At 41.1% G+C, this 27,752-nt stretch overlaps 1 protein-coding gene across 1 annotated transcript in view; it reads right to left on the reverse strand.

Moving 5' to 3' along the window:
* Window positions 1–1,333: 1,333 nt before the first annotated feature.
* The window catches only part of LOC121575370 (leucine-rich repeat-containing protein 38-like), a 39,543-nt gene continuing 13,124 nt past the window's right edge, over window positions 1,334–27,752 (reverse strand). The window contains exon 2 of the mRNA XM_041888428.2: window positions 1,334–2,420. Within this exon, the coding sequence (XP_041744362.1) occupies window positions 2,173–2,420 (248 nt within the window). The 3' untranslated portion in view covers window positions 1,334–2,172. The remainder of the gene's footprint in view (window positions 2,421–27,752) is intronic.

A 27,752-nucleotide genomic window follows, 5' to 3' on the forward strand; every position in this document is an offset into this window, starting at 1 on the left:
CGGTGCGGCTGAATTTTAGAGAACATTTTAGCGGCCCCCATCTTGGTGGTGTACAGACATTTGAGCATTTTTAAGCTAATTTCCTGCAATTCAAAAAAAGAATCCCTTGAGCTGAGAGAAATCTTTGCAGATTTAAAGAGAATTTCCTGCAATTCTACACATTTTGAAATGGAGATGAGAGAAAATGTTGAAGTTTTAAAGCTAAATTCATGTCATTCTACATATTCTGCCATGGAGCTGAGAGAAAATGTAGTAGTTTTAAAGCAAATTTCCTGCAATTCTATGCAATTTCACCATGGCTAATGCTGTGTTCTTATGCGCGAAACATAATAACAAAATCAATACTACTAAATTCATTGTTTTTTAAATGTTCAATTCTCCCTAACTGTCTAGCTTTAATTTTGGTGATTGTTAGTTCTCAAAGTTTATATTCAAAGAATATATAGGTTTATCATCTTTTCTACATGCAGTTGAAGTCGGAAGTTTACATTCACTTCGGTTGGAGTCATTAAAACTTGTTTTTCAACCACTCCACAAATTTCTTGTTAACAAACTATAGTTTTAGTAAGTCGGTTAGGACATCTACTTTGTGCGTGACACAAGTCATTTTTCCAACAATTGTTTAAAGACAGATTATTTCACTTATAATTCACTGTATCACAATTCCAGTGGGTCAGACGTTTACATACACTAAGTTGACTGTGCCTTTAAACAGCTTGGAAAATTCCAGAAAATGATTTGTCATAGCTTTAGAAACTTCTGATAGGCTAATTGACATCATTTGAGTCAATTGGAGGTGTACCTGTGGATGTATTTCAAGGCCTTCCTTCAAATGTAGTGCCTCTTTGCTCGACATCATGGGAAAATCAAAAGAAATCAGCCAAGACCTCTGAAAAATAAATGATAGACCTCCACAAGGAGGTTCATCCTTGGGAGCAATTTTCAAACGCCTGAAGGTACCATGTTCATCTGTACAAACAATAGTACACAAGTATAAACACCATGGGACCACGCAGCCGTCATACCGCTCAGGAAGGAGATGCGTTCTGTCTCCTAGAGATTAACGTATTTTTGACCCAAGTTAAACAATTTAAAGGCAATGCTACCAAATACTAATTGAGTGTATGTAAACTTCTGACCCACTGGGAATGTGATGAAAGAAATGAAAGCTGAAATAAATAATTATCGCTACTATTATTCTGACATTTCACATTCTTAAAATAAAGTGGTGATCCTAACTGACCTAAAACAGGGAATTTTTTACTAGGATTAAATGTCAGGAATTGTGAAAAACTGAGTTTAAATGTAGTTGGCTAAGGTGTATGTAAACTTCCGACTTCAACTTTACTTTATATCTGGTTTTAGTCATTTAAGTTTACACTGAAAGCATTTTTTCAATCACGAAAATTACACTTCTTACACTGTTTGTACTTAGGTGGCCCAAAAAAACGCTTAGGCGGCCCGCCCAAGGATTACAATGGCAGTCTAAGTGCTAAGGCCCTGGTTCAATATGAGACATACAGTATCCTCCCTCAAACATTTTCACTTAGCCAATGCTCGGTGCATTCATTTTGGGCTCTAAGAGCCTGCGGCTACTTATAGCTACTTATTTTCATAATAAATCACAGTTTAATGACTCTGAATAAACATCTTTAAGATGTAAAAATGTCAAACCAAATGTAAATAGTTTTTCTAATAATGTATGTCTTTGTTTGGATCTAGGCTGGGCACCGAAAAGCTAACTGCAAAGTATGTAACTCTTTCTAAACGTGTTTGATATTTTTTCTACATCTTGATGTTCCTATGGAATCATCAACCACCAGTGAATTTGTGTGTATAAAAGATCTATACAGTATGCTTTCAATGAGCAACCACAGTACACTGTCAACACCATAGACATAGAGAATTATCTTTTCTGTCTGTGACCATAACTCATTGGGACATGTTTCTATATTTTCCACACCTGCAGAGAGAACAGCATATCCTGCAGTATCAGGGCTCTTAGAAAAACCCACAATCCAATGCAAAATGTGCCACTAAAACAGTCTATTCCTCTCCCAGTTCTCCACCAGTGTGAGGTGGCAGGTTGGGCAGCATGTTGGGCAGCAGCCTGGTCTCACAGTTGGGCCAGATGAAGTGTCAGTTTAGGCGTGCTCTGGGACACAGTCAGTCTCACTCCTCACTCTCCTCCTCATCTCCCTTAGTGGTTTTGCTCGTGCGCTGGAAACAGTGGACAATGGAGGCCAGGAAGAAGCTGGTCATGATGGCCACTACGGACACAGAGATGCCAGAGAAGATGATGATGAGTAAGTCTGTTAAGGTAAGTGTGATCTGACACTCCCGGAAGCTGTCCTGTGATAGCTGGCTCAGGGACACCCGTCTGCCGTCCATGGGTAGTGAACACTCCATGCCCTTCACTCCTACAAGGGGACAAAGAAGAGGAATGGGATTAGGACCACAGAGAAACCCCAGACATAGAGCTCCCATTATCACATTATCATAATGTAAAACAAACTGTCCCCTCTATCAGAAAAATCTATATTAACCTTCACAAATAACAGCAATTCTCATAACTATCGAGATTTTGACCTCTAGATGCAATAATAACTTACAAAGAGTTTTTGTTATTCCAAGACACATTTTATTACATCTTCTTTATTAAATTGAAAGTCTGTATTGATTTCAAATTCTATGAATTATGATCCTTGGGAGTAAATAGAAGTCAATTAACCAGACAAAGCACTTGGTATAACCTCTGTTTTTTATTTACAGCATTGTCTGGGACAGCCGGAGACAAGGAGCACCTTCACTGAACTCATCTCAAGATGTAAGCATAATAAATTGGTCTGTCATGCTTGCCAGTGTCCAAGTCACTTTGACATATTGTTTACAATGACAACAAAGACAACACATTGTGGATTTCAAGGTTAGTTTTCACTCATCCCATTCTGAGGAAAGAACAAACATTGGGTATTTTTCCATCTTAATGCCATTAGTCTTAATTCTGAGTCCCAAGGTGACATGAGCTGTAGATCATAGCCTCAGAAAAACCAATTTGTTAACATTGAGTAAATATTTCAAGTGCCGTTGACATGCACTGTGCTGTGCTGATGGGATAACATTATGTGAGCTGAGAGAGCTGGCTAGATTACACGCTGTAGTAGTTCCACTGATTCTACCTCTGCATATGGAAGGCTTTCAGCTCTGTGCTGTGTGAGAGAGATTTTCAGGTGGCTTGGCTATACAATTCCCAAAGCTGAACAGATACAAAATGGAATGATGTATTCTGTCAATTTCAAACACCCTTATAATACTACAGCATGTACTTACAATCCAGTACTTAATTGCCAGCTGAGCTAATACTGCATTCATTCCTCTACTACCTCATTGCTTCTTATACTGTTTAGAAAAGTAATGAAAAGTAATGAACAAACAAGCCTCTTGACATTGGCTGCTGCAATAATGTGGTTCGACAACACTGCGAGGTTAAACAGCTGATTAATTGGTCTAATTAGCTCCTGTATAGTGTGCTGCATTACAATCTTGGCTGTTTAGCTTGTAGGGAAACATATCTGACTCAGGTCCACATGATGAAGAGAATTGATTTGATACAAGGTGGCTTTTCTGATTGAAAGGCATGTTTATAGTTGTCTGACACACAAGCTCTGCAGGGCACTGGTTAGTCACCGACTCTGACACTCTTATTGACCTCTGACCTCTACACTCATCACTGTACAGCTGACCACATCCCTTTCTCATAACACTGTTGCATAGTTACAGCACAGGCCATTGTCAACACAGTTTAAGAATGACAACACCTAGCAAAGGTATAAAATTAGATAACATTTTCCTACTCGAACAAAGCTGGCCGCTTGGGAGGACAACCGTATACAGTAAATAAATTGGCTCTTTACACTGGGATGAAAAAGCTAGACATATCAATGCAAATGTTAACTCACAGGTGGGCAGAGAGAAAGCCTAGTGGAGGTGGGCCACACGCCAAAGCATGCATGCCTATATGTTTTCTCGGTCTCTCACAAACACACACACAGCTCATTATGTTCTGCTGTCAACATTACAATGCACTCTGCTTTAGGACTTCCCATCCATGTAGTGTGGCATGCGGCTGGTTTTCCCATATGTTTTATAAATGTAAGGCTCAAAGGATTATGTTACAGTTGATCTGCAGAGTTGTTCTATGGAGTTATTCGAGGAAGGAAAGAGAGGAAGGCTTTAAACCACTCTCACTTGATTATCTTACCTAGTTATCTTCTGATAATCTCATTTTGCTGTTTTGTAGCTTTGGCAAGTATGTGACGCTCCCCACCCCGTAGCTGCAACCCTTCTAATTGAGTGTACCCTGTGTGCACAACCCATGTGGAATTCCTATTCTCCAGCAGCGTTTGGAACTGCCGATCTGCGGTCAATACGGCTGAGTTCATCTCAGCCTATATTGCCTTTTTTGGCCCTGACGGAGACATGTATTTCCCCAGAGAACACTACTCCAGCTGCTCTCTCGTCATCTGACAATGTGTTCTCTCATAATGTGAGAGCATCTGGTGGCACAGGGCTAATTATTTATCCTAAGGGTGTGAACGTTATTTATAATGAGGGTTACATGGAGAAAATCGGACCTCTCGGAAATGAAAATCGATGGCCCTCCCTTCAGCAAAATATATTTGCCCTAAATCCTCCCTGAGCGCTTGAAAAAAAGTGACCCTCCCCTATACCCAAAATAATAAATAAAAGAAAGTGGATAGCAGAGAACATGTCTACTGTTTACCCACACTTCTTGAACAGACCAGAGCCTTGCCTTAGATATGCAGCTTTAGAAACTGTTCTTCGTGCTGTAAGCATTAGATGGCAATGAAGGAAATTTGATAGTGCACAGGGCTGCGGGCCGGAAGGTTGTGGGTTCGCAGACCACCATGGACAAGAGTGGAAAGATCTCCTTTATAGTAAAAGTATTGCATGAATCTATCATCGTATTTGCATGTCAGAGAAAAAATGGCCTTTTATAAACATTTCATGTAATTCTACATCATTTTACATATTTGCAGAATCTTTTTTTATAAATCAAATCAAATACCACACCATTTACCGAAATTACAGGCTAAGAATGGACAGAGAGATAGGCGTATGTGTTCATCTTATCATATTTCTCCAATGCCAAGTCAGTGTGTCTTGTTTGCAACTAAACTTTCCCTGTTTGCAAATAATTAAATCTGAGACGTCATTAGGAATCTGAGCATGGCACTTTCAAAAGATAGGCCTACCTTTCCACCCCAGACAGAGTAGGCCTACCGACGCAGAACAATTTAAGCTTTAACTGCTGGCTACTCTTTTTCTGTGGCTTAAAACAATGAGAGAAGGTCACAAGTATTTCCCTAAAAGCTCTCTGTGTTTAAACATCTACTATTGTACATCAAGTGAATAGCTTAATTAATTGATAGTGACAGAATTAGATTACTTCCCAAGCAAAGTCAGAAGATTGTAGCTCAGCCTCTGAACGTCAAAGAAACGGAACAATGATATTCCCATATGCATCGGAGTCAGTAGTTTCGGTAACACTTTACTTGACACCCAGCGTCATAACACGTTGTGGCATGATCATAATATGTCATAATATGTCATAACAGCTGACATAACTTGTCATAACCTGTTATAATATGGTCATAATACTGTCATGACACATATATTTAGACCTGTTGTGACATGCAGTACCAGTCAAATGTTTGAACACACCTACTTATTCAAGGGTCATTCTTTATTTTTGCTATTTTCTACATTGTAGAATAATAGTGAAGACATCAAAACAATGAAATAACACATAGGTTGTTCCCCCTCAGGAGACTGAAAAGATTTGGCATGGGTCCTCAGATCCTCAAAAAAATTATACAGCTGCACCATCGAGAGCATCCTGACTGGTTGCATCACCGCCTGGTATGGCAACTGTTCGGCCTCCGACCGCAAGGCACTACAGAGGGTAGTGCGTACGGCCCAGTACATCACTGGGGCCAAACTTCCTGCCATCCAGGACCTCTATACCAGGCGGTGTCAGAGGAAGGCCCTCAAAATTGTCAAAGACTCCAGCCACCCTAGTCATAGACTGTTCTCTTTGCTTCCGCACGGCAAGCGGTACCGGAGTGCCAAGTCTAGGTCCAAAAGACTTCTCAACAGCTTCTACCCCCAAGCCATAAGATTCCTGAACAGCTAATCATGGCTACCCGGACTATTTGCACATTTGATTTGATTTGATTTGATATGGAATCATGTAGTTACTAGAAAAGTGTTAAACAAATGAAAATATGTTTTATATTTGAGATTCTTCAAAGTAGCCACCCTTTACCTTGATGATAGCTTTGCACACTCTTGGCATTCTCTCAACCAGCTTCATGAGGTAGTCACCTGGAATGCATTTCAGGTGTGCCTTGTTAAAAGTTAATTTGTGGAATTTCATTCCTTCTTAATGTGTTTGAGCCAATCAGTTGTGTTGTGACAAGATAGGGGTAGTATAAAGAAGATAGCCCTATTTGGTAAAAGACCAAGTCCATATCATGGCAAGAACAGCTCAAATAAGCAAAGGGAAATGACAGTCCATCATTACTTTAAGACATGAAGGTCAGTCAATAAGGAACATTTCAAGAACTTTGAAAGTTTCTTCAAGTGCAGTCGCAAAAACCATCAGCGCTATGATGAAACTGGCTCTCATGACGACCACCACAGGAAAGGAAGACCCAGAGTTACCTCTGCTACAGAGGATAAGTTCATTAGAGTTACCAGCCTCAGAAATCGGCAATTAACTGCACCTCAGATCGCACCTCACAGAGTTCAACTAACAGACACATTTCAACATCAACTCTTCAGAGGAGACTGTGTGAATCAGGCCTTCATGGTCGAATTGCTGCATAGAAACCACTACTAAAGGACACCAATAAGAAGAAGAGACTTGCTTAGGCCAAGATACAAAAGCAATGGACATTAGACCGGTGGCAATCTGTGCTTTGGTCTGATGAGTCAAAATTTGAGATTTTTGGTTCCAACCGCCGTGTCTTTGTGAGACGCAGAGTAGGTGAACGGATGATCTCTGCATGTGTGGTTCCCACCGTGAAGCATTGAGGAGGAGGTGTGATGGTGTGGGGGTGCTTTGCTGGTGACACTGTCTGTGATTTATTTAGAATTCAAGGCACACAGCATTCTGCAGCGATACGCCATCCCATCTGGTTTGGGCTTAGTGGGACTATCATTTGTTTTTCAACAGGACAATGACCCAAAACACACCTCCAGGCTGTGTAAGGGTTATTTGACCAAGAAGGAGAGTGCTGGAGTGCTGCATCAGATGACCTGGCCTCCACAATCACTAATTGAGATGGTTTGGGATGAGTTGGACCGCAGAGTGAAGGAAAAGCAGCCAACAAGTGCTCAGCATATGTGGAAACTCCTTCAAGACGGTTGGAGAAGCATTCCTCTTGAAGCTGGTTGAGAGAATGCCAAGAGTGTGCAAAGCTGTAATCAAGGCAAAGGGTGGCTACTTTGAAGAATCTCAAATATAAAATATATTTTGATTTGTTTAACACTTTTTGGACTACTACATGATTCCATATGTGTTATTTCATAGTTTTGATGTCTTCACTATTATTCTACAATGTAGAAAATAGTAAGAATAAAGAAAAACCTTTGAATGAGTAGGTGTGTCCAAACCTTTGACTGGTACTGTATATTGCATTATTTTTGGCTGTTTATGACACCTACATAAGAGTGTCAAAACCCACAGAACCTACCACACAAGGCAAACCATTCCATTACACAATAGCCTACGTGTCAACAGTGTGTTTATGTTATCTACATATTTTGTAAATTGACCATATTATATTATCATTATAATTGTGCACACATTGATGTCAGACATGCACCTACCCCAATGCTCTGTTGCTGATGAATGCAGCAGCAGGACAAGACACCCTCTTTTTGACTGATGACTGACATAACATAATGTATGTGATAGGCCTATCTGGCTTATATGATTATGCTTCTTGACAATGTCATAAAGTGTATTTTCTTAGTCCAAGTAAAGTGACACAGGATGGTCATAATGCTTCATGACAGTGTCATAAAGTGTATTTTCTTCAAGTTATTTAAAATATAATGAAAAAAAACATGCCTGTAAAGAATACATTACAACAACAACAAAGGATTTAAGAAACAAACTTTCAAACGAAAGGAAACTTCTTGTCAGGGAAAAAAATTATTTGAATAAATGTGGGTTTTGACACTCTTATGTAGGTTTCATAACCAGCCATAGCCTACCTCCACAATTCGAGTCTTGGTTTTAACTTAACAGCACTTCACTGACACTGAGGTAGGCTATTTAAAGAGTGAATGGTAGGTGGAGCAGCCTATAGCCTAATTTCTTCTGTCAAACAGGTAGGCCTACTTCTCATTTCTTAAATAGGACGAAATAGGCTCCAACACAAAGCCCTCTTGTTGTTAAAATGAAGATGGTTGAAATGAAGTATGCCTACTTGAATTTGCCTACTATCAGCACCATGACTTGTCCATTTCCGGTTGATTGTAACACGGCTACTGCTTCAAGTTTCAGCACCACAATGTAAGCTTCTCGAATCTGGCTTATTGTGAGGTCAATAACTCTGATAACTACATCATGGGCAAGAATCATATTGTTTCTAATAAAATCAATTATAGTAGTAGCAAGCTATCAAAGTTGACCTCCGGTCCTCCTTCTCATCTTCGTGCTCTCCTTCTCAAACTGAACAGAACATAGACTATAGGCTAGTCTGCGCGCAAGATAGTTAATTTTTTGGACTAGTCCTAATAAAAAAGAATCATGTGAAGAAGCCTTTGACTCTCCTCCTGAACTGCCAGCGTAGGCTTACACAGCACAGCCATAGTTTAGGAAGTACACAAAAATGTTTTTGATCAGCAAGAGTAGGGCTGTTGCGGTCATGAAATTTTGTCAGCCAGTGATTGTCAAGCAAATAAATGCCGGTCTCATGGTAATTTATCATTAATTAAGATAACACATTTAGCATCTCCTGGCTTCCACACATAGCCTACAAGTCACTGATGCAGGTCTAATAAATCAATCTAATATAGCCTACACCATCACAATAAATCTATTATTTATTTTAGACAGGTCTAAAGAAACATGATATGAAGAAAATGTAGTCTATTTCAAAATAAAAAATAAATAAAATAAATTGGTCATTTAGCAGACGCTCTTATCCAGAGCGACTTACAGGAGCAATTAGGGTTAAGTGCCTTGCTCAAGGGCACATCGACAGGTTTTTCACCTAGTCGGCTCAGGGATTAGAACCAGCGACCTTTCGGTTACTGGCACAACGCTCTTAACCACTAAGCTACCTGCCGCCCCAATTTCAGAAGAACAGAACAGCATACTCTGAGTTGTCCATATGTTAGGCCCTGATCTGGCTATGCCATATGGCTGTGGGCTACACTAGTTCATTTAGATTTGCTTATGTATAGCGCATATAATTAAAAAGGTATTGTCGGAAATTATTCATTCTAATCAGACAGGTTTTTTACATGGAAGATACATTGGAGATAATATAAGGCAAGTATTGGAAACAATAGAACACTATGGAAAATATGGGAAACCAGGCCTGCTATTCATAGCAGACTTCGAAAAGGCATTTGATAAAATTCGACTGGGGTTTATATATAAATGCCTGGAGCATTTCAATTTTGGAGAATCTCTTATAAAATGGGTCAAAATCATGTATAGTAACCCTAGGTGTAAAATAGTAAATAATGGCTATTTCTCAGAAAGTTTTAAACTGTCAAGAGGAGTGAAACAAGGTTGCCCACTATCGGCATATCTTTTTATTGTGGCCATCGAGATGTTAGCTATTAAAATCAGATCCAATAATAATATCAGAGGATTAGAAATACAGGGCTTAAAAACAAAGGTGTCATTGTACGCTGATGATTTATGTTTTCTTTTAAATCCACAACTAGAATCCCTCCACAGCCTCATAGAGGATCTAGATACATTTTCTAACCTCTCTGGATTACAACCAAATTATGACAAATGTACTATATTACGTATTGGATCACTAAAAAATACAATTTTTACATTACCATGTAGTTTACCAATAAAATGGTCTGATGGTGATGTGGATATACTCGGATTACATATCCCAAAGGAAATAAATGATCTCACTTTAATAAATTTTAATAGAAAGTTAAAAATAGATAAGATCTCACTACCATGGAAAGGAAAATACCTGTCAATTTGTGGAAAAATCACCCTGATTAACTCTTTAGTATTATCCCAGTATACCTATTTGCTTATGATCTTGCCTACGCCTAGCGAACCGTTTTTTAAATTATATGTGAAAAAAATATTCAATTTTATTTGGAACGGCAAGCCAGACACAATTAAAAGGGCATATTTATATAATGAATATGAATTCGGAACACAGGAATTATTAAATATTAAAGCATTAGACCTATCACTAAAAGCTTCAGTCATACAAAAGTTATACTTAAACCCGAACTGGTTCTCAAGCAAATTAGTAAGATTGTCTCACCCAATGTTCAAGAAAGGCCTTTTTCCCTTTATTCAGATTACAACAACTCATTTGCAGTTATTTGAAAAGGAAATCATCTCCCAAATATTACTATTTCTAAAACATGCCATAGAAAGTTGGTTGCAATTTCAATTTAATCCTCCAGAAACGACAGAACAAATCAAAACCTTTATTTTTTGACAGAATGTTTAAAAAAGGTATAATCTTCGTAAATGATATCATCGGTAGGACTGGTGGAGTTATGTCGCACATGCAGCTAACAAAAACATATGGAAATGTCTGCTCTACCCAAAATTACAACCAAATAATTGCAGCCTTACCGCAAAAGTGGAAGAGGAAAGTGGAAGGGGGAGAAAGTAAGGAACTTGTCTGTCGGCCTTGCATTAAATAACATAATTGGTTAAGGAAAACTGTGATAAATAAAAAACTATATCAGTTTCACTTAAAGACCAAAGGATTGACAGCCGTCCCATATAGATTGCAAAATAGTTGGGAAGAGATCTTTGACGTACCGATCCCATGGCATAGTATTTATGAACTGACACGCAAAACGACACCGGATTCAAAAATTAGAATCTTTCTATTTAAATTATTATATAAAATTATTGCTACCAATAGAATGTTATTTATATGGGGGATACAATCTTCCCAGCTCTGCAGATTTTGCTGTGAAGAGACAGAATCATTAGATCATTTGTTTTGGTTCTGTCCATTTGTAGCTTGTTTTTGGACACAGGTCCAGGAATGGCTAAAGGATTGCAATATTTACCTGGAGCTAACCTTGCAGATAGCATTACTGGGTGATCTGAAAAGTCATAGTCAATCGATCAATAATATAATAATACTTTTAGCAAAAATGTTTATTTTTAATTCACAATCTGTAGAAGCAATGAGAATAGAAAGGTTCAGAACTTTTGTAAAACATCACAGTACGGTTGAAATATATATGGCAAATAGAAATCCTATATGGATGGTGTTAAGATATAGATGGGAGGTATTGAATAGAGTTGGATGGGACTAATAACAAATAACAACAAATAATAACAAAGATAGCTAATAATGTAAGCATACTGTGTCCATAATAAGTATATAGGTTGTATGTTGGGAGCTTTTGGGAAAGAGCACAGTTAGAAAGATATGGCATATAGAAGCAAACCGGATGGACATCATGAAAATGATCGGAGAGGTTGAGAGTAGAAGAAGTTCAGGAGCAAAAAAAATAAATAATTATATATATATAATATAATTATTGTAAAATTAACTCTGTCCATAAGGTGTAGATAGTAAGTATAGATCGGAAGTAGAGGCCTGGGCATTGTTGTTCACTAATTTACTCCAAGTAGGGAAAGGATGGCGGGGTTGAAAGTAATAAAGGGGAGTATATATAAAAAAAAACATGGGGGATTGGAAGTGATGCAGACAATTACATTGATAGAAGATACAATATATCTGCAATATTAAGCTGATCCACCCCGCCCCCAAAAAAAACAAATTGTTTTTAAAATAAAATAAAATAAAATAAAAATAAAAAGAACATAATGAAAAAGAGAAAAACATTTTAAAAAATGAAAAATAAAGAACACTTGATAATGCCTCAAATTTCCCAACGGCATCCCCTTTGTGTGGCCATAATGCCCCCTAAAATAATCCATGCCTTTTGCGGCCAGTGGCCGTTGTGCCCTTGGGCTGAATATAATAATTATAGTTCCCGTCTCCCAGCTGCATGCTCCGGAGAACCTCTCACTCACATGGCTCTCTCAGACATCTCAATTTTTATTAGCCAATGCCCCTCACATGAAATCAAATCAAATCAAATCAAATTTGATTTGTCACATACATGTGTTTAGCAAATGTTATTGCGGGTGTAGCGAAATGCTTGTGCTTCTAGCTCCAACCGTGCAGTAATATCTAACAAGTAATATCTATCAATTTCACAACAAATACCCAATACACACAAATCTAGTAAGGAATGGAATTTAAAAATACATATATGGACACGCAATGACAGAGCGGCATGGACTAAGATACAGTAGAATAATATAGAATAGAATCCAGTATATACAGTTGAAGTCAGAGGTTTACATACACCTTAGGCAAATACATTTAAACTCAGTTTTTCACAATTCCTGACATTTAATCCTAGTAAAAATTCCCTGTCTTAGGTCAGTTAGGATCACCACTTTATTTTAAGAATGTGAAATGTCAGAATAATAGTAGAGAGAATTATTTCTTTCAGCTTTTATTTCTTTCATCACATTCCCAGTGGGTCAGAAGTTTACATACACTCAATTAGTATTTGGTAGCATTGCCTTTAAATTGTTTAACTTGGGTCAAACGTTTTGGGTAGCCTTCCACAACCTTCCCACAATAAGTTGGGTGAATCTTGGCCCATTCCTCCTGACAGAGCTTGTGTAACTAAGTCAGGTTTGTAGGCCTCCTTGCTTGCACACGCTTTTTCAGTTCTGCGCAAAAATATTATATAGGAATTGAGGTCAGGGCTTTGTGATGGCCACTCCAATACCTTGACTTTGTTGTCCTTAAGCCATTTTGCCACAACTTTGGAAGTATGCTTGGGGTCATTGTCCATTTGGAAGACCCATTTCAACCAAGCTTTAACTTCCTGACTGATGTCTTGAGATGTTGCTTCAATATATCCACATCATTTTCCTTCCTCATGATGCCATCTATTTTGTGAAGTGCACCAGTCCCTCCTGCAGCAAAGCACCCCCACAGCATGATGCTGCCACCCCCGTGCTTCACGGTTGGGATGGTGTTCTTCGGCTTGCAAGGACCCCCTTTTTCCTCCAAACATAACGATGGTCATTATGGCCAAACAGTTCTATTTTTGTTTCATCAGACCAGAGGACATTTCTCCAAAAAGTACGATCTTTGTCCCCATGTGTCACGCCCTGACATAGAGATCTCTAGTTGGTTTGGTCAGGGTGTGAATATATATGGGTATTATGTAGAATGTGAATATCTATGTGAAATTCTAGAATGTGTATTTCTATGTTGGCCGGGTGTGGTTCCCAATCAGAGGCAGCTGTCGATCGTTGTCTCTGATTGGGGATCATACTTAGGTAGCCATTTTGCCTACCTATGTTGTACGATCTTGTTTCTGTTTGGCTTGGTGGATGTTTAGCCTTTTGAACTTCACAATCTGTTGGATTTGTTATTTTGTCTGTGTATATATATAATAAACTACTATGTACGCATATCACGCTGCACCTTGGTCCGATCCTTTACACAACGAACGTGACACCATGTGCAGTTGCAAACCGTAGTCTGGCTTTTTTATGGCGGTTTTGGAGCAGTGGCTTCTTCCTCGCTGAGCGGCCTTTCAGGTTATGTCGATATACGACTTGTTTTACTGTGGATATAGATGCTTTTATACCTGTTTCCTCCAGCATCTTCACAAGGTCCTTTGCTGTTGTTCTGGGATTGATTTGCACATTTCGCACCGAAGTACGTTCATCTCTAGGAGACAGAACGCGTCTCCTTCCTGAGCGGTATGGCGGCTGCATGGTCCCATGGTGTTTATACTTGAGTACTATTGTTTGTACAGATGAACGTGGTACCTTCAGGCGTTTGGAAATTGCTCCCACTAATGAACCAGACTTGTGGAGGTCTTGGCTGATTTATTTTCATTTTCCCATGATGTTGAGCAAAGAGGCACTGAGTTTGAAGGTAGGCCTTGAAATACATCCACAGGTACACCTCAAATTTACTCAAATGATGTCAATTAGCCTATCCGAAGCTTCTAAAGCCATGTCATTATTTTCTGGAATTTTTCAAGCTGTTTAAAGGCACAGTCAACTTTGTGTATGTAAACTTCTGACCCACTGGAATTGTGATACAGTGAATTATAAGTGAAATAATCTGTCTGTAAACAATTGTTGGAAAAATGACTTGTGTCATGCACAAAGTAGATGTCTAACCGACTTGCCAAAACTGTAGTTTGTTAACAAGAAATTTGTGGAGGGGTTGAAAAACCTAAGTGTATGTAAACTTCCGACTTCAACTGTACATATGAGATGAGTAGTGCAAGATATGTAAACATTATTAAAGTGACTAGTGTTCCATTTCTTAAAGTGGCCAGTGATTTCAATAGGCAGCAGCATCCTCTAATGGCTATTTAACAGTCTGATGGCCTTGAGATAGAAGCTGTTTTTCATTCTCTCGGTCCCAGCTTTGATGCACCTGTACTGACCTCGCCTTCTAGATGATAGCGGGGTGAACAGGCAGTGGCTCGGGTGGTTGATGTCCTTGATGATCTTTTTGGCCTTCCTGTGACATCGGGTGCTGTAGGTGTCTTGGAGGGCGGGTAGTTTGCCCCCGGTAATGTGTTCGGCAGACCGCACTACCCTCTGGAGATTCCTGCGGTTGCGGGCGGTGCAGTTGCCGTACCAGTCGGTGATACAGCCCGACAGGATGCTCTCAATTGTGCATCTGTAAAAGTTTGTGAGGGTTTTAGGTGCCAAGCCAAATTTCTTCAGCCTCCTGATGTTGAAGAGGCTCTGTTGCACGTTTTCACCACACTGTCTGCGTGGGTGGAACATTTCAGTTTGTTAGTGATCGGGTCCTTCTCACAGGCTACAAGTGAAGAAAGACACATCGGGGACACAATAGCGCGGTTCCTTATCGAATTCCGAGGCACATATTGAAGATATTGAAAGAACTGTCCACATTTACTTTTCGTCAAACAACAAGATATGTATGCCTAACGAACAGCAAAAGCACAAGCCTATGTAAATCTACTATCCCCCATAGTACAAAAGTTGACCTATTCTATTCTGTGCGAGAAATATTCCAAACATAGTCTGGGACAGTTGTGGGATGTGATAGATCCCAAATTAATATAATCACTAGCATCAAAACAATGTTTAAAAGCAATGAGGCTGATGCAACAGATCAAAATGTTTAGCTTAAAATGTTGATAAACTATTAGGCTATTTCTTCACATTATAAACGCAGCAAGCAATGTGTACACGGCAGTAGGCTATAAGCATGAATGTCCAAAATGCAATCAATTAGTAGGAAAACACCATTTTCAAAAGTGACGGCAAATGCGATTATTCATGTAATGCTTTTATTATAAAGGTGCACTTTTATGGTGAAAATTATCTTCCCAAACTTGAAACGCACACGCTGCGTATATATGCCACTTAGGCTCTACACCCGTTGTAAAGCGGATTAATGTGCTTAATTGTACGATTTTTTTTGGCCACCTTAGTTGTGATACAAACCTTATCAAAACACATAGGCCTATGGACTAGGCTACATGAGGTGAGCGAATATGATTTGAAAAAGTTGCAAAAAAGAGCATGCGCTGTTTCTTGCCTTACCGCACACAAGCTGGACATCATTCACAAGTGATAATATATAATTCACAAGTGATAGGCTAATATTGTCACCCATCAGACTATTCTTGATTTAATCTTGTCTTTCCATACTAAATAATATAAGTGTGAAATGTGTTTTGATTTAGAATGGACCATTATCATGCACCTGTTTCGAAACAGGGGCAGCGGGAAAAAATACATGTCATCTATGCACTTAAATAGCGAATGGAGGACACCTTTCCCGTGGTTCATTTTCATGCCAGCCAGGTAGGCTATACTCCTGATGTAAAGAGAAGCAATGTGCTTAATATTAGGAAAGTTGAGAAATAAATATAGTAGGCCTAGCCTATAGAAAGCTGATGGGATCCTTCTCGTTTTAATAGAAGCCATCAAAACTATGTTATCTCACACAATTGCATAGCCTATAGAAATTTTACGCAACATGAGCTCATGGGCTCTCATTAAGTGTTTGGTTAGATTTTCGATACATTTGCATTGATGTCAGAGTGATTAGAGGGGCAATAGAGTGCTGAGTACCAGGCAGTTAGCAAGTCTGTAGGCTACTAATGACCATCAGCAGCATCAGAGCTTGGAGAAGCCTAATTACTGTGACTAAACGGTCATGTGGAATTTGACTGCCGTCATGACTCGTGATCGCCGCTGTGGCAGTAATACGGTCACCGTAACAGCCCTAAGCCATAGCAGAGCAGAATAGGGCTCAGGGTTGGAATATCCATTGCAGTGTGTAATGTAGCCTAGCCCATTTAAGCTTAATATCCTTGTCATCTATCGCCCTCCAGGTTCCCTTGGAGAGTTCATCAATGAGCTTGACGCCTTGATAAGTTCCTTCCCTGAGGATGGCTCACCCCTCACAGTTTTGGGGGATTTCAACCTCCCTATGTCCACATTTGACTCATTTCTCTCTGCCTCCTTCTTTCCACTCCTCTCCTCTTTTGACCTCACCCTCTCACCGTCCCCGCCTACTCACAAGGCAGGCAATACGCTTGACCTCATCTTCACTAGATGCTGCTCCTCTACTAATCTCACTGCAACTCCCCTCCATGTCTCCGACCACTACTTTGTTTCCTTTTCTCTCTCGCTCTCCTCCCACACTACTCACTCTGCCCCTACACAGATGATAATGCGCCGCCGCAACCTTCGCTCTCTCTCTCCCTACTCTCTCCTCTTCCATCCTATCATCTCTTCCCTCTGCTCAATCCTTCTCCCTCCAATCTCCTGATTCTGCCTCCTCAACCCTCCTCTCCTCCCTTTCTGCATCCTTTGACTCTCTGTGTCCCCTATCCTCCCGGCCGGCTCGGTCCTCCCCTCCAGCTCCGTGGCTTGATGACTCATTGCGAGCTCACAGAACAGAGCTCCGGGCAGCGGAGCGGAAATGGAAGAAAACTAAACTCCCTGCCGACCTGGTATCTTTTCACTCCCTCCTCTCTACATTTTCTTCATCTGTTTCTGCTGCTAAGGCCACCTTCTACCACTCTAAATTCCAAGCATCTGCCTCTAACCCTAGGAAGCTCTTTGCCACATTTTCCTCCCTCCTGAATCCTCCCCCCCTCCTCTCTCTCTGTGGATGACTTCGTCAACCACTTTGAAAAGAAGGTTGACGACATCCGATCCTCGTTTGTTAAGTCTAATGACACTGCTGGTCCTGCTCACACTGCCCTACCCTATGCTTTGACTTCTTTCTCCCCTCTCTCTCAGATAAAATCCTGCGACTTGTGACTGCAGGCCGCCCAACAACCTGCCCGCTTGACCCCATCCCCTCCTCCCTTCTCCAGACCATCTCCGGTGACCTTCTCCCCTACCTCACCTCGCTGATCAACTCATCCTTGACCGCTGGCCATGTCCCTTCCGTCTTCAAGAGAGCGAGAGTTGCTCCCCTTCTCAAAAACCAACACTCGACCCCACTGATGTCAACAACTACAGACCAGTATCCCTTCTTTCTTTTCTTTCCAAAACTATTGAGCGTGCCGTCTTTAGCCAACTCTCTTGCTATCTCTCTCAGAATGACCTTCTTGATCCAAACCAATCAGGTTTCAGGACTGGTCATTCAACTGAGACTGCTCTTCTCTGTGTCACGGAGACTCTCCGCACTGCTAAAGCTAACTCTCTCTCCTCTGCTCTTGTCCTTCTAGACCTGTCTGCTGCCTTTAGATACTGTGAACCATCAGATCCTCCTCTCCACCCTCTCCGAGCTGGGCATCTCCGGCGCGGCTCACTCCTGGATTGCGTCCTACCTGACCGGTCGCTCCTACCAAGTGGCGTGGCGAGAAGCTGTCTCCGCACCACGTGCTCTCACCACTGGTGTCCCCCAGGGCTCAGTTCTAGGCCCTCTCCTTTTCTCCCTATACACCAAGTCACTTGGCTCTGTCATATCCTCACATGGCCTTTCCTATCATTGCTACGCTGACGATACACAACTAATCTTCTCCTTTCCCCCTTCTGATAACCAGGTGGCGAATCGCATCTCTGCATGTCTGGCAGACATATCAGTATGGATGACGGATAACCACCTCAAGCTGAACCCTGGCAAGACGGAGCTGCTCTTCCTCCCGGGGAAGGACTGCCCGTTCCATGATCTCGCCATCACGGTTGACAACTCCGCTGTGTCCTCCTCCCAGAGTGCGAAGAGCCTAGGCGTGACCCTGGACAACACCCTGTCGTTCTCCGCCAACATCAAGGCGGTGACCCGCTCCTGCAGGTTCATGCTCTACAACATTCGGAGAGTACGACCCTGCCTTACACAGGTCCTAATCCAGGCACTTGTCATCTCCCGTCTGGATTACTGCAACTCGCTGTTGGCTGGGCTCCCTGCCTGTGCCATTAAACCCCTATAACTCATCCAGAACGCCGCAGCTCGTCTGGTGTTCAACCTTCCCAAGTTCTCTCACTTCACCCCGCTCCTCCGCACACTCCACTGGCTTCCAGTTGAAGCTCGCATCTGGTACAAGACCATGGTGCTTGCCTACGGAGCTGTGAGGGGAACGGCACCTCCGTACCTTCAGGCTCTGATCAGTCCGTACACCCAAACGAGGGCATTGCGTTCATCCACCTCTGGCCTGCTGGCCCCCCTACCTCTGCGGAAGCACAGTTCCCGCTCAGCCCAGTCAAAACTGATCGCTGCTCTGGCACCCCAATGGTGGAACAAGCTCCCTCACGACACCAGGACAGCGGAGTCACTCACCACCTTCCGGAGACACTTGAAACCCCACCTCTTTAAGGAATACCTGTGATAGGATAAAGTAATCCTTCTACCCCCCCCTTACCCCACCCCAAAGAGGGGAAAAAAAATATATATATATATATTGTAATAAAATATATATACATATTGTAAAGTGGTTATCCCACTGGCTATAAAGTGAATGCACCAATTTGTAAGTCGCTCTGGATAAGAGCGTCTGCTATATGACATAAATGTAAAATGTAAATGTTTGTTTCCTTTTCTCTCAATCTCTACTCCAACCCTACCCACTCAGCCCACACCCAGATGGTCATGCGCTGCCACAATCTTCTCTCTCTCTCTCTCTCTCTCCCGCTACTCTATCCTCTTCTATCCTATCCTTTCTTACTTCTGCTAAATCCTTCTCCCTCCTGTCTCCTGACTTTGCCTCTTCGACCCTACTCTCCTCCCTTTCTGCATCCTTTGACTCTCACTGTCCCCTTTCCTCCCTGCCTGCCCAACCTTCCCCTCCCGCTCTGTGGCTGAGTGACTCAATGCGTGTTAACAGAACAGGGCTGCGGGCAGCTGAGCAGAAATGGAGGAAAACTAAACTTCCGGAGGACCAATCTTCCTTCCACTCCCTCCTTTCTACCTTCTCTTCCTTTGTATCCACTGCTAAAGCTGCTTTCTATCACTCTAAATGTTAAGCTTCTGCCTCCAACCCTGGGAAACTCTTCTCCACTTTCTCCTCCCTCCTTAATCCTCCACCTCCTCCCCCTCCCTTCTCCCTCTCTGCGGATTACTTTTTCAAGCACTTTGAAAAAAAGGTTTACAACATCCGCTCCTCTTTCACTCACCCTACTGAGTCCACTGGTCCCACTCACATATAACTACCCTATGCCTTGACGTCTTCCCCCCTCTCTCTCCAGATTAAATCCTGAGACTAGTGATGTCCAGCTGCCCGACAACCTGCCCACTCGACCCCATCCTCTCCTACCTTCTCAAGACCATCTCTGGAGACGTTTTCCCATTCCTCACTTACCTAATCAACTCATCCCTGACCACTGGCTGCGTCCCGTCTGATTTCAAATTGACCAGTCATTCCCCTCCTCAAGAAACCAACACAGGCCGGTATCCCTTCTTTCTTTTATTTCCAAAACACTTGAGTATGCTGTCTCTGATGAACTCTCTCGTTATCTCTCTCAGAACGATCTTCTTGACCCTAACCAGTCAGGCTTCAAGGCGGCTCATTCAAATGAGACCGCTCTCCTCTGTGTCACAGAGGCTCTCCACTCTGCCAAAGCTGACTCTCTCTCCTCTATTCTTATCTTCCTAGAATATCTACAATATTAATCAGACAAAAATGGATCACATAATAGATATATCAACCATCATTTTATCATCTCACTTTAATGGGAATGTAGTAGGAGATGTTTTTCACAATTTTCAATGACTATTCATGCTTAGCCCTACCAATCAGGTCCGCTCCAGCTGTCCTTGTTATGCACACTCATTGTGTCTTAATAGAATAAACGTTTTTATTCTCTTCACAAATGGCAAACTCATCATGCGTATCACATTTCCATGGCTTGGCACAAGATAATTGACACCCAGAATCATAAAGCTATTTAAGTGATAATGCCCTAGAAGCCGGTGTTTGGGGGATATATTGGCACAGGTGTTGTTAGGCCCGAGATGAAGGCGAGGACCGGCAAACCGTGCCAATATATCCTCCAAACACCGGCTTCGAGGGCATTATCACTTTTATACAACGGGTTACCAACATATTCAAATAATGATTGACATATTTTCATTAAAAACGTTACTTTTATGATTTTATTCATACTATTTCATCCTACCACAAGATATAGTCCCGACACAAATCTAGGGTTGCGACCCAAGTCATTCTTTCTAAATGTTCCATTGCCATACTGGCTGGCAACGTTCTTATCCCTTGCTTGCTAGCTAGCCAACTACAGCCAACTTACATTCACGTCAAACAGTGCAGCCAGAATAACAATGAAGTAGCTACATTTGCATTTATTTAACCTCTTAAGGATCAGACCCTTTTTTTCAATTTTCGCCTAAAATGACATACCCAAATCTAACTGCCTGTAGCTCAGGACCTGAAGCAAGGATCTGCATATTCTTGATACCATTTGGAGAAAAAAAACACTTTGAAATTTGTGGAAATGTGAAATTAATGTAGGAGAATATACACATTAGATCTGGTAAAAGATAAGACAAACAAAAAAACATGCGTTTTCAATTTTTTTCATTTTTGAAATGCAAGATAAATGCCACAATCTAATATTGCAGTTTAAGCGCAATTTAGATTTTGGCCACTAGATGGCAGCAGTGTGTGTGCAAAGTTTCAGATTGATCCAGTGAAGCATTGCAATACAGGACTATATTGTATTAAGTCTGCCCAAATGTGCCAAATTGGTCAATTGATACATTTTCAAGTACTTACCTATAGAGAACATACAAAAATGATATGGTAATACAAAATGTAAGTTTACACACTCCCAGGAATGTCATACATGATGGTTCATTAGCTTATACACTAACTTTCACACATCTAGACGGCAGGGCGCGGTGGGTGTGGAGACAGAGACAGCAGGGGTTCAAACTGTAGAACCCAGTTCCTACATTTCAATATAAAAATGGATTTTATCAAACACAACTATGCAGGATTTTATCTCTGGGACCCTTTGGATGACAAATCAGAGCAAGATTACTGAATGTAAGAACATTATTTACCTTCAGAGGTGAATGTATCAAACCAGTTGCGTGATACGTTTTTTGTTGTTGTACGTTCTCCTCAAACAATAGCATGGTATTTTTTCACTGTAATAGCTACTGTAAATTGGACAGTGCAGTTAGATTAACAAGAATGTAAGCTTTCTGCCCATATTAGACATGTCTATGTCCTGGAAAGTTTGCTGTTACTTACAACAGTCATGCTAATCACATTAGCGCACGTTAGGCCAACCGTCCCGTGTACGGGACACCGATCCCATAGAGGTTAAGCTGTTTTCTAGTGACATTTATTTGGATACATCCATAACAATGAGCTAATGATGTGCGATTTCACCTGGCATAGATAATGTGCTTTCTAGTCAGGACACTGTTGTTCAGAGGAGCTAGCCAACAACACAGCGAACACAATCACTTCAAACTGAAGCTGGAAAGACTTCAAACTAGCTGCACTGCATTTCGTTTTACCTGTTTTCTATTAATAGTTCTTTGTATATATCCATAAAAATTATGCTGATTCATGATTTTGACTGGCTGAGAAAAGCTGCCTACCTGTCTGTCTCAACCCGACTGACACGTTCATTACTATGAGACAGCTGGAGATAGAATTTGAATATTGAAACAATGTTGCAAATGTCGCAGACACAGACAGCAATGTTTATAGAAATCTCCGCTGTTGAAAACTAAATGTTAGTCTAAAAGAAATGTGAGATAATGTCTAGATGCTTTTTATAGTGGAGATCAAGTTTATAAATTGCCTGGCTGGTCTGATGAGACAGTGGATTGCGCAGTCAGATGGAACAGTGTAAATAGGCATTTTAACGTCATAGATTTAGCCTGTGGTAACTTGTGGAATAGACACCCATCAGCATTCAGGATTAGACCCACACTTTGTATAAATATTTGTAATCACTAACCTGTTGATACAAGCTTATGTGAGAAGCTGATCCATCAATTCAATTGATTAAGGCATATATACATTTAACACATTCAGACACTTGTTGATATTTTAATAATAAAAGCAATATGAACTAGAGGAGACAATGGCTTGTGCTTAAATGTTAATTTTATTTTATTCCAGGTCATCAGTTAACTTTGTGTTACTTCGTCCCACCTGTCTCTCCAGTATCTTCTCCTAGGCTAACACCCAAGACTAGCTAGCTTGATACTTGAAACCTATGCAGTCACTTAGTTAAGAAAATGACATATTTTTGGAACCTTAATGAAACAACTACAACTGTAAATACAACTCTACAACCGAAAACCCCTTCCGCGTCTGTTTTTTTACTTACATTGCTCAAAACCACTTTTTGTTGATAACTCGCCAAAACATGACTGGGCTGTTTTATTTATTTTTTTGCAGAGGGCTCATCCTCCGCATTAGGAACGTGCTGACTTCACTACATCATTCTAGCTTCTGTGTTATCTGAGAACTGAGTGTGTTGCTTTCGCCCCGTGTTACTTTCGTCCCGGCTCTCCCCTACTGCAACTCTCTGTTGGCTGTTCTCCCGCTTGTGCCATCAAACCCCTGCAACTTATTCAAACCCCTGACGCAGCCCGCCTGGTGTTCAACTTTCCTAAGTTCCCCCATGTCACCCGGCTCCTTCCGCACACTCCACTGGTTTCCAGTCAAAGCTTGCATCGTCTTCCAGACCCTGATGCTTGCCAACTGAGCAGCAAGGGGAACTGCATCTTCTTACCTTCAGGCTATGCTCAAACCCTACACCCCAACCCGAGCACTGCGTTCCGCCACCACTGGTCTCTTGGTCTTCCCACCTCTATGGGAGGGCAGCTCCCGCTCAGCCCAGTCAAAGCTCTTCTTTGTCCTGGCACCCCAATGTTGGAACAAGCTTCGCCCTAAAGTCAGGACAGCGGAGTCCCTGCCCATCTTTCGAAAATTTCTGAAACCCAACTTTTTTTTTTTCATTTAGCAGACACTCTTATCCAGAGCGACTTACAGGAGCAATTAGGGTTAAGTGCCTTGCTCAAGGACACATCAACAGATTTTTCACCTAGTCAGCTCGGGGATTAGAACCAGCGACCTTTCAGTTACTGGCACAACCGAAAGGTCGCCCCCAACGTATTTTCCCACTAGCACTGACTTTGCTGATAAATACTTTGTTGAGGGAAAATGTACATGATACGATTGTGATGTGTTGTTGTCTCACCTAGCTATCTTAAGATGAATGCACTAATTGTAATTCACTCTGGATAAGAGGATCTGCAAATGACTAAAATAAAAAATGTCCACTCATTTAAAACTGCATCATTGCTGTTCTGCATAAATCTTTGAAGTGCATGACAACGTCATACACCTAACCATACTGTTTTTCACAACAGTGTAATTGTGTACCACCTATACATTATAGGCTTTACATGTTACAAAACAGGTGTAAAATGGGATTGCATGGTCAGATGGAAAGTTCACCTGGACAGCCCAAGAAAGTTTATAAAGAGGCTGCATATAAATTCCACTCAAAGTTGAGAGGAGTTGGATATAGTCTTGGGATCCTTTACATTGCTAAAACCAGCTGTATTGTCCACTTGAATAAGAGATTAATGGCCTCTACTTTTCACACGGCACTTTGCATGGCAAACTCATGACCCAGGAGACCCAGCCTTAGGCTCTGAGATGGGCCTGTCTCTGGCAATTCTGCCCCAGCATCTCCGTACACATTGATTAATGAGATTGGAGAGCAAAGTTTGCCTGTTTAACAGAGTCCTGTTGGAGTTACTGTATTAACTATGTACGACGACAGGCCCCATTTTCCTCCATCACTAAATGAATGCCTGCATAGGTGACGGCGGATATTTTTAACCTGTGCTGATTATCTTGTGGTTAACACATCATTTTTATAGATACATTATGCATGAGGCCACAAACACTTTTTCGGTATGTGGAAATGACTGAAAAAGGGTGAAATCGGTTTAAACTGAAAACAATGGTCCTTGATTCTTGTGGAAATGGAGCAGTTTCATGCTATTACCATTTCTTTAATATAGAAACATTTGGTTATATAATGCACCATGGTCCACCCGCAGCTTTTTTTCCCCAAATTGAGAGAGTTTTTCAGTGAGCAGAGCCAGGGATTAGGGCCACTGTGCCTCCGGTCATATACAGTATTAGTGTGATTTACATATGATAAGGGCTCTATTTAGGCACTACAGATTCCACAATAGAAATGTAAATGCAATTTCCGATTTAGCCGACATATGCAGCATTTACCGTGAATACAGTCTCCGATAAAGCAGGAATATTGCGTTTAAATTTCAATCATGCTGTAAAGCTGAACTTCCGGATTGAATAGAGCCCTAAGCTTCAGTGGACACCTGTTACACAAATCCTTCCGATTATATAATTCTGACATGAGAATTCTAACTGGGACTCTCTCCAAAATACTGTCTGTCTACTAGACAAACATCCTAGTTTGATTTCCTACACATGACAGACAGGTTCCTCAGTCCCTGTCACAGTCTCTGTAGTTTCTCTTGACAGACAGTTAAGATTTGGTTCTGGGTGCTGAGAATACAGTCTCAATAAATGGCTTCTATACCTAAGGCCACAAAGTTATTATGTGCATGACAGAATATGATTGACATAATAATAATAATATGCCATTTAGCAGACGCTTTTATCCAAAGCGACTTACAGTCATGCGTGCATACATTTTTACGTATGGGTGGACCCGGGGATCGAACCCACTACCCTGGCGTTACAACCGCCATGCTCTACCAATTGAGCTACAGAGGACCACGACATAAACAGCTAGTGTACCAAATCCTCCGTCATTCTTATCAGAAGCATTGCCATTATGGCACAGGAATCTGTATCTTATTTCCCAGTCTCAACATACTTAGTCTGAATGCTTGCAGAAAACTGTCACTTTGAATACCACACCAGCATTTCCTTTTTTATATCCTGGTAGATTTACCCCAGTACACTGAAAGGTTCGTAAATGGTTCTTCCTCAGCTCGTAAAGTTCCTTGGAGAACTCTTGCCCGATAAATAACCTTTTAGTTAAGTGTGGGGTTCTTGACGTGGCATCTACGGTTCTTTAGAATTCTAAAAGGTTATTGAAATGTATGGAAGCCTGCAGATGTGTCCCTTTCATAGCACACAGCAAATTGGCCAGTGTTAACTAGTGTTGATTTTTCAGAGTAACATTTCTAGTGTAGATTCAAGAGTTAAATTAACACTGTAAAGAGTTAAATTAATACTCATTGGTGTAACATAACCCCAGTGTTGGTGTTAATAACCAGTGTTAAACCAAAACCACAGGTTGATTTGTATAATTGTTTGTTTGAATATATATGTTTTTGGATGGCTGTTCCAGTTTAGATGTTTAAGGTAGTCTCATGTCTTAGTCTTCCCAACCCTGGCAGTCATTCTGAATGCATGTTGCGGGTTAATACAAATTGTACATCCCCACTCTGGCTGGATTCCAAACAGAATTATACAGAACAAAAATAAAAACGCAACATGCAACAATTTCAACGATTTTATTGAGTTACAGTTTATATATTGAAATCAGTCAATTTAAATAAATAAATTAGGCCCTAATCTATGGATTTCACATGACTGGGCAGGGGCTTGGTAGGGCATAGGCCCACCCACTTCGGATCCAGGCCCACACACTGGGGAGCAAGTCCCAGCCAATCAGAGTGAGTTTTTTTCCAACCAAAGGGCTTTATTACAGACATAAATACTCCTCAGTTTCATCAGCTGTCCGGGTGGCTGGTCTCAGACGATCCCGCAGGTGAAGAAGCCGGATGCGCCTAGTCTCACTAAAAGTAAAGCAGATGTTGTAGCGTTGGCTTCCCTCATAGCCCTCTGGCAGATATTGCTTAATTGGAAATCCTCCAAACCTCCCACTGTATCAGCCTGGTTGAAAGATCTAATGTCTTTTCTACACTTAGAAAAAATTAAATACATTTTGAGAGGTTGTACTGATAACCTTTTCTTGAGAATGCAGCCATTAATTTCCTTTTTTGAACAGTTGCCTTCTATTGATCAGGAGTACAGTGCCTTGCAAAAGTATTCATTCCCCTTGGCGTTTTTCCTATTTTGTTACATTACAACCTGTAATTTAAATGGATTTTTATTTGGATTTCATGTAATGGACATACACGTAATAGTCCAAATTGGTGAAGTGGAATGAAAAAAAGTACTTGTTAAAAGAATTATAAAAGATAAATAACGGAAAAGTGGTGCGTGCATATGTATTCACCCCCTTTGCTATGAAGCCCCTAAATAAGATCTGGTGCAACCAATTACCTTCAGAAGTCACATAATTAGTTAAATAAAGTCCACCTGTGTACAATCTAAGTGTCACATTATGTGTCACATGATCTCAGTATATATACACCTGTTCTGAAAGGCCCCAGAGTCTGCAACACCACTAAGCCAGGTGCACCACCAAGCAAGCGGCACCATGAAGACCAAGGAGTTCTCCAAACAGGTCAGGGACAAAGTTGTGAAGTACAGATCAGGGTTGGGTTATAAAAAAATATCAAAACCTTTGAACATCCCACGGAGCACCATTAAATCCATTATTAAAAATGGAAAGAATATGGCACCACAACAAACCTGCCAAGAGAGGGCCACCCACCAAAACTCACGGACCAGGCAAGGAGGCCATTAATCAGAGAGGCAACAAAGAGACCAAAGATAACCCTGATGGAGCTGCAAAGCTCCACAGCGGAGATTGGAGTATCTGTCCATAGGACCACTTTAAGCCGTACACTCCACAGAGCTGGGCTTTATGGAAGAGTGGCCAGAAAAAAAGCTGTTGCTTAAAGAATAAAATAAACAAACACATTTGGTGTTCGCCCAAAGGCATGTGGGAGACTCCCCAAACATATGGAAGAAGGTACTCTGGTCAGATGAGACTAAAATTTAGCTTT

This window comes from Coregonus clupeaformis, chromosome 10, assembly GCF_020615455.1.
Source record: "Coregonus clupeaformis isolate EN_2021a chromosome 10, ASM2061545v1, whole genome shotgun sequence".
NCBI classification, from domain to species: domain Eukaryota; kingdom Metazoa; phylum Chordata; class Actinopteri; order Salmoniformes; family Salmonidae; genus Coregonus; species Coregonus clupeaformis.